General features: G+C 39.6%; 1 protein-coding gene across 1 annotated transcript in view; it reads left to right on the top strand.

Annotated features, from left to right (window-relative positions):
* The window catches only part of ANKHD1 (ankyrin repeat and KH domain containing 1), a 194,308-nt gene that overhangs the window by 178,207 nt on the left and 4,463 nt on the right, over nucleotides 1-11,638 (top strand). The window contains 4 exon segments of the mRNA XM_075068051.1: nucleotides 5,945-6,118; nucleotides 7,537-7,788; nucleotides 8,280-8,342; nucleotides 9,939-10,114. Coding sequence (XP_074924152.1) covers nucleotides 5,945-6,118; nucleotides 7,537-7,788; nucleotides 8,280-8,342; nucleotides 9,939-10,114 — 665 coding nt within the window.

Here is an 11,638-nt window from a genome sequence, read left to right as displayed (position 1 = left end):
TTGGTCCAGTAAAACATAGTACCTCACCCACTTTGTCATTGTCATATTGCAGGACTAACATGGCTACAACACTTTAAATCCCTCACTCATTTCACTCCAAATATATTAAGGTTCTTCAGACTCTACATAAACCACTGAGTCAGAAATGGTAAGAATTATGCTCCACCACACCTTACACAAGTGTCTTCTGGAAGAAAAGTGAGGAATATTTTTTTTTTTTTCAGTTGAAACCAGGGGATTCTGACAGAATGTAAATTATCCAAGTTGGAATTTGGCTGGGGCATTTAAAAATTGATTATATGCTTTAAAAAAAAAAACAAAGTTGAGCCGCCTCTTATCCTCAGTCCTATAGTTGGCAGTCCTATATGTAGAGGTCTGTTACATATTCTAACCAAAGAACAAGAAGGCAAAAGTAAAAGTTTCAGGTCTTGAGTCAATTACATAATCTACTACCCTGCCTGGAATCTGAAGCTCTTCAGATGGAGTTCACTTGTCTCTGCTTAAGGAAAAGAGGATTTAAGTTGATAGTGGGTAACAAGAACAATAGTTTCTCAGAGCTATTCAGATTGTCCAGATCTTGGTATCTAGGAAGTGTCAGTGGTATTTGGCCTGCTTCAGCATCATCGCCTTGCAGATGTGTGTGTATAGAACAAGAACTGGCTTAGTCAGCTTGATTTACTTCCATTCTTTCACAGATATCACCCTGTCATTAGTCAGACCTTGCAGTCAGTCTTTTAGATGAGATAAAGCAGGGTGGATTGATTTAAATCATGATTAAATTAGCAAGCAGGAAATCTTGATTTAAATCCATCAATTTTAATCATGTTTTGCATTTGTATTTTTTTATTTTCCTAAAGAAAGGTTGATTCTCATTGATGATAACCATTAAGGCCAGGTCTACGCTACAGACCTATATCAGTATAACTGCGTTGCTCCAGGATGTGAAAAATGCACACCCCGAGTGATGTAATTATGCCAGCCTAACCACCCATGTAGACAGCGCTGTGTCGCACAGCTACCACCTCTCGAGGAGGTGGGTTAACTATGATGACAGGAGAAGCTCTCCTATTGGCGTAGTAGTATCTTCACTAAAGTATGTGAAGACAAGCCCGAAGACGTTTTCAGTTGCAACTAAATACAGCCTTTACACTAAATATGCTTTTTGAAAACCAGGATACACATCGTACATGTTTAAGCAGTTATATAGCTTAATTTGTGTTTATTCAGATTCTTAATTTTTACTACATTAGAAAATGGTGAATAATGCATTTCTTGTTACTAGGGGGTTTTTTTGTGTTAAGTCCTGTTTGGATGGGAACTCAAATTCAACTAAATGCAAAAATAACTCATTTTATCAACACGTTTTGTATTTAAAACTAACACATTTATTAAACAAAGGAAGTTTTTGCCGTTAGTTAATCAAACTGGTTATTTCTTGCATTATGTCCTTGAGGATTTTAAAACTGGTAGATCTTATCCTTACACCTAGTTTTTATTCATAAACTGGAAAACATGCTTTCCTACTCTTTTTTTTTTTTTTTTTCCAATTTTCTAGTGGTTTTTAACTTTGAGTGAACTAATCATTGAACTGAAATGAAAACAATATTTTCTCTGTACCTGCAGAAGAGGCGAGTGCTGAGAGAAGCTAGTTTAGCATTTCAGCGAACTCTCATTCCAGTTGTTTACCCAGTGGTGTCCAACAGTTCAGTGGTTTGAATTTCTTTAAAATTTTGGCAGTAAATAGATACTGCTTAACTTTTTTATTTAATTTAAATTATTTTAGTAGATTAGAATAAATTTAGGCCTTAGCATAGGTTGTCATAATTTCAAATTTTAAATAGGCTTATTTTAATAACAAACGTGTTTAATTTAAAAATCTAGTTTTAAATCCATTTTTATCTATCCTGGGATGAAGTGGAGGTGTACTTCTTGGGTGCTTATCTCGGGCTGAAGAACAGGTTAGCCACACAGGAAAGAGTATTCTTCTGTCTATCAAAATTGGAGCTTGTTTGACTGATGGTATATACTTGAATTACAGGTTTCTCATAGTTCTTTGAAGTCAAAAAGTCCCATTTGTTACTGATGTACAATACTGTGCTGTGGAGTGCAGCAGCCCTGGGCTTTAGACAGTCTGGTAGTCCTTGCTGGTGGGCCAGTATACAGTATCTTCATATATTGTACCAGTAAGGTGAGATTTATCAAAATGACTGCTAGATATGACATTGCACCTGTAACACTGAGCAATGGTTTGTTCGCCAAGTTTCTTTTTCACTTGAGTTCTTTTGTACCTTTGGGGTGCAGTTAGGAATACTTGGATTTCCACAAACTTAGTCTCTTGGAGTTCACTTTTATACGTTGGTTTGCAGCAGAAAGCCCAGTTAAGGTTCCTCACTTGTTTGAGTCTTAAAGGAGAAGTTTTGACAAGCACCTCCATGTCATAAGCAGACTGATACCAAAAATTAAGACTGAAAGCAGAGAATCCCAATTTGCCCACTTTCTTTCCAGATATTTGTGGTTCCCTGCCATGGGTTATGGCTCTGGGTCTATTCAGGAAAACTGTCTTTTTTGTCCTGCCTTCACTTTTCATGTGTGCTAGTCCTAGCAGTTTGCAGAATTGGGGACAGATTTGCATGCTCATTTTAGAAGGCTCCAGACAAAACCAGAAGGAATCCATTTCAGTCACTTGTTATGCTTCCTCTACGTTTGAGGACCAAGTCTGTCTGTGCTAGGTTAAAATGCATTACAGTAAGCTGGCATACCTTGAGCTATAACACCATCACAATTCCTTGAAACCACACACAACAGATGCCCTCAGAATGTGAATCTGATTTTTGAGGGTCTTCCTTGAGATCTGGAGTAGCAATGATCCAGGTTAAATTAGCCCTGGCAGTTGGCAAACAGTCTACACAGAAGTATCTTGGAGCCTTGAGAAACTGTACTTTGAGCATAGTTTTCATGTAGCATCAGGACACAGTTTCATGCTACTGATGCTCACTATGCAAATTTGGCTAATCCAGCCAGAGAAACACATTTGAAATGGCGTAATTTGACACTAATTTAAGCATGTTACTGTTCCTCCAAAGTATGATGCAGTAATCCAGCAAAATACATAAGTGGGAAGTTGGTGACTAAAACCAGTTCACACGCTGCTTAGAGTGTTGCCCGACAGTAGCCCTTATTGGTATTGGATTGGTTCTTCTTTCCTCTACTATTGCAGGGGTAAAGTATTAATAGAAGGTGGCATCTTTTATCATGTTAGCCTGCCTAAAACTGACAGTGCTGGACTTATGCACTTCAGAAGTTTCAGGCTGATTAAAATATAGCAGCTCTTCAGCCACTTCCTGCAGAAACATTCCCCCTTGCTCTCAGAAGTGTGCAGAACACAACACTTAAATTACATTGGATACATAATCATTGTGCTTTAGACGGCATCTCGCCATCAGTCTTCCAAAGGTATATTCAGCTCTTGTTGAAGAGATAGGTAGATCCCTGTCTCAGTATCATCTGCATAAGTTTCCATTACTATGAATGGTTCTCTCCAACATTCACTATAGACAGAGACCCAGTTAATGAGCCAATGCTGTAGGAAGTGCCACTTCCTGTATGAGTCCTCGAAAATCAGTCCATTGGGCACTTTGTCCAGCCAGCCATTGTAATTATCCAAGAACCAGCCTCTGATTCACCATCTGAAGAAGAGCTTGGTGTAAGCTCAACAGTTTCTTTCTCCAACAAAAGTTGGTCCAATAAAAGATATTACCTCATCCATTTTGTCTCTCTAATTCACTATTACATGCATCACAATGGAGTTGGGAGCCTTTTGGATTGGCCTACTTCTGAGCTTTGTATGAGGAGCAGGGAACTGGCAAATGAGTACCATCAGTAGCCCCACCACAGGGAGAGAGGCCCCACCTGGGGGATATTAAGAGCGATCACTTGCTTCAACAGTAACTTATTATACTAAACACAACACTAGCATAATTTCTGTGCCAGTAGACATGCCTACATAAAATATGTGCCAACAAACAATACTCTTTTTACAGACAACCTACACAAAGCACTGCCTAGTCCCTTGTCCATGAAAATTGAATCTCAAATCAGGATGCATTCACTGAACATTGATAAAAGCTCTGCAAAGGTTATTCTTCCTCACTCAGTTCTCCCTCATGAGCATCTTGTGCTTCATGATCCATTACAGTTGGATTATTCTGCTTCATCTTTCAAGCATAAAGGTGCTTCTTTTTTTAACTTCTCTAGTTTCACAATGTAATGTGAGATGAAGGAGCTGTCCAGAGAACGGTCTCCCTCTCTAACTTCCTAAGGTGTCACCACCGCCTGAAGTGGGTGGTTCATCTAGTCCTCTCCTCTCTCTTTTCGCTCTCTCTCTTTTCAAGCAGAAGCATTTTCTATTGTCTTTGATTTTTCTTACTCTCCTTGGTGCCTCCTTGGTGGGGAGAGGATCTTTGAGAAGAGGAGTCTGCAGGAAACTGATATTTGAGGAGAAAACAAGGCAGTGTAGATCAAAGGGGTTCCTGCACATGGCCCAGCTGCACAATATGCACTGCCTCCCTCACTGTATGATATTATGGCAGGCAGACTTAATCTGTTTGCAGTGCTTCAGCAGTAGGAGCTGGATTTGCAGAATCTCCAAGCCAGTGCTCCCTGGCTACTTGGTTCTCCAGGCTTAGGTGAAGCATGACAGGCCAAGTCTTAAGCTGCTTGAAGCAGAAATTCAGCACCAGGACCTAACATTTTGAAAGCAGCACACCAGAGATTCTGGGTTGGTTGGATTTTTCTTCTGTTCCAACTAGGGTGAAATAGGATAACCAGGAATGTTTCCAAGAGGCTGGTAAGTCAGAGGGACAGGAAGAAAACACAGTGCATGACCCCTCCTATCCAACCACCACTACTTCCTTTCTGACTACCATAACTAGGTATTTTTGTCCCTGACCTTCCAGAAAGGGCCTTAGTTCGTCCTGATTGTGGTTATTAACTTGAGCCCCTCAACAGTTCTGTCAGCCCCCTTCTCTAATGGCAGCTGTGATTCCCACAGGCTCCAGAAACCACCACCAACAAAACAACCTCTCTGATTCCCTGTATTTATTATCATATTTGTTTATTACCAAGCTATGATAAAGGTCTTTAAGGTATTTTGGTGGTGAGGCTTTGGCTTGGTCAGAAAATTCAACTCCCCATGCCCTTTATTTTAAAGGAGACTCAGTTTTGCTCCTCTTTGGAATGCAGCCTTGTACTGAGAAACTGCTTCCAACCATCACACTACGCAAATATGAGTCTAACCCCACTTTTGGGGGCACAGAATACTTTGTGCACTCTACTTATGGACCCAGCTGTAGGATGGGCAAGAAATATATTATGAATTACTGCCCTGGTACTAATGGATCATTTTCAGTCGTCTTACATCAATTTTTTTTATTGTTTTTAACTTACATTGTACGTCTTGGTTAGCTCGGGAGAATTCTAGACTGAGGAGTAAGTTGGGATTTACGTCTTGGGTTTGCCTTCATATCTCATGGTAGGTGAAGGTAGAGCTGGGGTAGTCAATAGCCGGGCCAAATCTGGACCACCAGACACTTTTGACCAGACCCCAGATTTTTTTTCATTACTGTTTTTTTATTTGCTCTGAAGTCTGGACCTTGGCTACACCTTGGCTAAAAAAATTGGTCCTTGACAAAAAATAGAGTACCCTGAGGTAGAGCTTTGTGTGCTAACAGCTGTAGGCTGACAAAGAGCAAGATTGAAAAATACATATACCAGTATGTAATTCTCCCTTAGCCTGTAACCTGCAAAAACTCATTGCACCTGTAAATACCCATGAAAAGGGTGACTGGACACTAAGTTTAAATTGTATTTGGAGCAGTGAATCTTCATGGTGCTGTGAATTATTTTTCCAAATAGGTATATTTCATAAGTTTTACATTTATTTCAGGCTTACCCTCTCTAGATCCATCCAGCGGCTCTTCAACGGCCTCTTCAGCCCCTCTGACAGGTTTTTCAGCAAACATACAACGGGTTTATCTTCAAGGGCCAGCACCTGTTGGGACTCCCAGCTTTAACAGACAGCATTTTTCACCACATCCTTGGACGAGCGCTACAAATTCATGTAGGAACTTCATGGGTCTGTCTTAATTATCTATACATTTTCAATGTTTTAGTTATTGTCTTTAGCTACTAGTAGATTTCTAACTTTGAGGGGAAAGCAACCAGTGGCTTTAGAAACTGTTATTGGAAATTGCTTTTAGCCTCAGTAAAGATGGGAAATGTGTGAAATGGCATCACAAAACATTTTATGGATATCTTATGTGAAATGCCATAGTTTCCATTAGTATTACCTCTCTTGATGCACCTTCAGGAGGCTTACGGGTATGTCTATGCTGCAAAAAAAGTCCTGCGGCATCAAGTTTCACAGCCCAGGTTAACTGACTCCAGCTTGCACCATGAGGCTGAAAGTAACAGTATAAATATTCTGGCTCAGGCTGGACCTCATCCCTGAAAAGCAGCAAGGGGAGAGTGGGGCTAAGAGGCCAGGCTCCAGGCTGATCAAGAATGGCTACGCTGCAATTTTTAACCCTATAACCCAAGCCCAATTCAGTTGACACAGGCTCTGAGGCTCACTGCTGCAGGGTTTGTTTTGGGTTTTTTTGTTTGTTTGTGTTTTGCAGTGTAGATTACCCTTAAACTCTGACGAGAAGGTTAATTTCTGTGTGATCACAACACGGGGAGCTTTCTTGTAATGTAAAACTGCTTCAGATGAAATTGGCGTGACTTTCTCAGATTGAATTATGCTTTATTTTAAAGGTTTTAAAAATGAGACTTCTGCAATTAATATTTTATATATCTTAAAATTCACTGAAATTTGTAAATTGTTTGAAATGACAGTGAGGACTTTTATGGAGCAAATCTGAGAGAGAGACAGTGGCCACATGAGAAGCTTGGATCTTTGCAATTCAGAATCTTAGTGATGGCAACTTCCTGAGTACAAAGGCCAAAATAAACTTTGGTGCCAAAACGAAGGGTCAATGGAACTTATGCTTCTAAGTCATTTGCGCATTTCTGGAAAATCGCACCCTGAGCCTGTATCCCACTGGGAGTTGGGGATGCTCAGCACCTCTGAAAACAAGGCCAGTTGAGTGCCTGGAAAATTTAGGCCCAGATTTGCAGATCTCTTCATACAGTCTTCCAATTTTCGTGTCCTTGTCTAGTATATCTAAAATATTTACAAGAAGATTTAGAAAATGTCATACTATCCTGTTGTTGGAACCATTTATGCAACTAATGTAAGATACAAAATCACTGGTGAAGAATCTTTCCAGTGGGCCAAACAGCAATCAGTGCAATGACTATTCTGTCACAAATAACTAACTTCTCTCACTAGCCCCAAAAGATAAATCAATAAACTTTTACACCTTTCATAATCTGCATTACAGAATACAGGTTGGCAGTTTAGAGGGGAAATTGTGGTATTTAAAATCACTTAAGTGTTCCATGTATAATAAAGCAAGAGAAATATTTTGTCACCAGGTGAATCTCCTATTCCATCAGTTTCATCGGGATCATCTTCACCCCTTTCAGCTGCTTCTGCACCTTCTAACTTGGGCCAGCCAAAAGCAGGTAGCACAAGTCAAGATCGAAAGGTACCACCTCCTATTGGGACGGAAAGGCTTGCTAGAATTCGGCAGGGAGGTTCTGTCACTCCTACCCCCTTAGGAACTAACTTTACGGCTCCTGTTGGACATAGTGGTATCTGGTCATTTGGAGTTAACAGTGTATCAGGTAAGTCAGTCTCATACACAATAAGTAAGCTTTCTGTTTTAAAAAAAATCAAACCTCAGATTTTAGGGTGACACTACATTCTGAGAACTAATTGGGGGGAAACAAAATGCCAAACTTAAGCTTTTCAGGGATCAAATTTGAAATAATAGAGTAATACATGGTAGTAATATGTAAAAATCTTCCCTTCTAACCCAGAGAACAAAATAAACTTTATCAATTGCATGTAAGATTACTTTAAAGGCAGAAACTAAAAGGAATATCATGGGGAAGTCACAAACAGAGAGCTGGAGGGATATAGAGAGAAGTGTTGAGAAACGTGCATATTCTGATCCTTTAAGGGAATATATTGGGGAAGCCTTTTAAATTGTTCTTCATTTACTGAGGAACTGACCCATAAGGACCACAATTAGAAAGGAAGGTTAGGGCAAAAGAAGTGATTGATTGCAACACTTTATGTGGGTACAAATCCAGAAACGTACTCTTCTTTACAGATGGGCTGTTAATACAGCCTCAGTATCCCACCTGGGATGGGATCAAGTCTCGGAAGAACAGAGGTATTTCTTTAGGTTTTGTTTCATGATTGCTTTTCTTTTCGTTTATTCAGCTACTCTGCAGGATTTTAAGAGATAAATACCTCTGATGTTATAGCTGACAGACCAAGTTTTTCATGATCGATTCTGAAATAATCTATAACCCACCCACAAGATTCTAAAGAATTTCTTGATAGAGATAGGGTGGTCTTTGCCAAAATGTTCCTCATTGGGTAATGACTTACTCTGATTTTCTTCAGGCCAAATTTGTTTTGCTAGAACCATTGCAATTTTCTCTCATAATATAGAATTTTTCACCTGACTTAAATCCTGCAAAGGTACACAGTAAATGCATAAACTCTGAAAGAGTGATTGAAATCTTCTATACTGTTAAATCTGTTGAACAGAAATGTAATTTTAGAATGGGAACAAATAATGCTTTACCATTTCCTCAAAATTTGGTCTCCGAATTTAAAACTCGGTCTGAAAGCTGTGGTTGCATTTCATTAATTTGTAGCTTGTCACTCAAACTATTTTTAAAAATGAGGTTCCAGTTATGACAAGCAAATAAAAACTGGGGCATTCAGAGTGAGTGCTATTGGTCCTTAATTTTTATACTTTTCTCCTCCATAACTCTTCTTGAATAATATGAAATAAGTTCTGTTCCAGGCAACAGCAATTTCTTTATTTAAAAAAAAAAGTGACTTCTAGATAGCTGCAGGTTTATATTCAGTTTTTGCTAGTTCCATTTTCAAGTTCTTACAGATCAAAACAAAGTGCACTGTATGAGCTGCAGATTGTTTTCATTAGAAATTTTAAGAGATTGTGTATGTTGCAAAATAAAATGACAATGTTAATGGTCTTAAATTTTGTAAAGCTAGGGTTTTTTTAAATGAGGCTTAAATTTTGATCCAAATTTGGTCTGACATTATCCCGTTAACCTTGGTGTCTCCTCATGGCTTTTTTTTCAGACTGAAGTTATATACTTGTCATACAAATTGGCAATATTCATAGATCACAGTTCTATTAAAGTTTAGCTCAGTGTTGGGGGCATCTGAAATATTGGTTTGGTATTTGGTGCAGGAATATAGGAGAAAGAAAATATCAGGCCCAGTCCTATGTCTCCAGATTTCACCATCTTCTCCCGCTTCAGTCTTCAGAAAGTTCTCTTTCACCTCCTACCAGCTCCTGCCCTAAGCATGACTCTCTGGAGTCTCTCACCTTGCATTACCATGGATATGCAATGTGCTAAAGTGCCTAACTCAGTGGGTGATGGGAGGGGAAGAAAATGTCTGCATGCAGGGGGGCCTCACATGGGCAGTACTTTCTGCAGCCTGTCTTTGCGAGAGGCCATGTAGGCAGAGCCATGAAGCTGAAGATAGGAGACGTGTGCATATTTTGTTGTTAACAGGTCATTGGGGTCTGAGGGTAGAATACAAGTTTTGGGGAGGTCTGAAAAGTGCTTTGTTCAGAGCAATGCCCCAGTTTGTTTTTTGCAGCATTGTTATGCTTATTTCTGAGATCCTTAACATGTGGAGATGGTCTATGCAGCTGATTGATTTATTCCAGATTTTTCTCGATTTGATTATAACCATCCACTTTTAATCTCTTCCTTTCCAGAAGGCTTGTCAGGTTGGTCTCAGCCTATAATGGGGAATCATCCAATGCATCAACAATTATCAGACCCAGGCACATTTTCCCAGCATCAGCCAATGGAGAGAGATGATTCTGGAATCGTGGCTCCCTCAAACATTTTCCACCAACCTATGCCAAATAGCTTTGTGGATTTTTCTAAAGTAAGTTTTATATTTGAAAGTTGAATTTGTTATAAGCAGCTGGGTGGTTTTTGCCTGGTTGCAGATGACTTGTCTGACAGTGCATGTCCAAAAATGACTGTCCAGAGACTTCATTAAAAGCCCTTTCTCTGGAACAAGTTGGGGCAACTTTGCCAAGGCCATTGGTCCATTCAGATTTGTTTAACTCTGAATGTTCTTTAGCACAGTAGTGCCCAATCTTATATGGGAGGGCCACATACACGTAAGCACAACCTTGTGTGGGCCAAACAGATTGTACATATTTTAATAAGATGTAAAGTTGCCGGTATTGATTTATATTTTAAGTTCAGCTTGTTTTGTATGTATTTAGATAGAAACAACCTATGTACAGCATTGTCTGTTTACGCCCTTATGTGAACTAAAATGATGTAAACATGACGACAAAATTCTAATGAATCGGCCATTAGTATATTGTGTTAAAGCAGGCTGTAGGCTTTGAGATGCGCTGGTGGGCCGTGTATGGCCCCCAGGCCATAGATTGTACACCCTTGCTCTAGCACAGTGGTTCTCAAACTTTTATTTTCATGGACCACTTGAAAATTACTGGGGATCTCGGCGAACCACTTGATGATCTTTCTAAATGTTTGTACCATATGCTAACTATTGTAAAGCACTTTGGATAAAAGCACTATATTAAAAAAAACCTTAATAATTAACATTTTTGTTGTACAAATAACAGCACACAACTCATATTTTAATATCAGTAGTCTTATCTTTCTAATGCAATAGATGTGCCCTCTCTCCCCCACCGCAGCAGCCCCCGAGCTGGGGCTGAGTAGGAGAGGGGTCTCTTCCCCACCACAGCAGCCCCTAGTAGCCCTTCATTGTCTCATGTGCAGCTGTCCAGGCGCACACCTTAGAAGGAACTATCCACAGACCACCTGAATAGAACTCGCAGATCACTGTTTGAGGACCTCTGCTCTAGCAGATACGAGGATTCATGTAGCCCCCCTTCACCCCAAAACACTATTTTACATGTGAGACACACTAGTCAAACTGAGGGCACATTATAACTGAAACTAAACATTATTTCTAGTTGCTAATATCCCAAGTGTATATATGGACTTGCTTGGTGACACCCTTCACTGTTCCATTCTCCCCTAACATCATCCCTGTGTTAGATTCCTTCCTTCCTGCATGGAACTAGGTCACCTCTTCAGGCTGGTTAATATTTAATGCTTCTGGCACGAGTTATAGATACAAATTAGGCATATGAATATCATGTAATTTTCTTCAGCACATGTGGCAGGAGGTTAGGAGACTATTGAACTATGTACATAAAGAAGGCATAAACATCAGATACTAGCACAAGGCAAAAACAGAATACAGCCCTGTCATAATTCAGTTGAAGAATTTGAGGAATGTCTAGGGTCATGTGCATAGTCTGGAGTCTTCTCAGAACATTGCTACAGTTACATCTGGAGAAAGTACTTTGTTGCAGTCTTTATTTTTTGTGAGCAAGACAAAGATTTTTCATATCCTATG

This window comes from Chelonoidis abingdonii, chromosome 7 (assembly GCF_003597395.2).
Source record: "Chelonoidis abingdonii isolate Lonesome George chromosome 7, CheloAbing_2.0, whole genome shotgun sequence".
NCBI classification, from domain to species: Eukaryota; Metazoa; Chordata; order Testudines; family Testudinidae; genus Chelonoidis; species Chelonoidis abingdonii.
The sequence above is the reverse complement of the archived record's forward strand: the minus strand, read 5'-3'. Positions and strand labels throughout refer to the sequence as shown.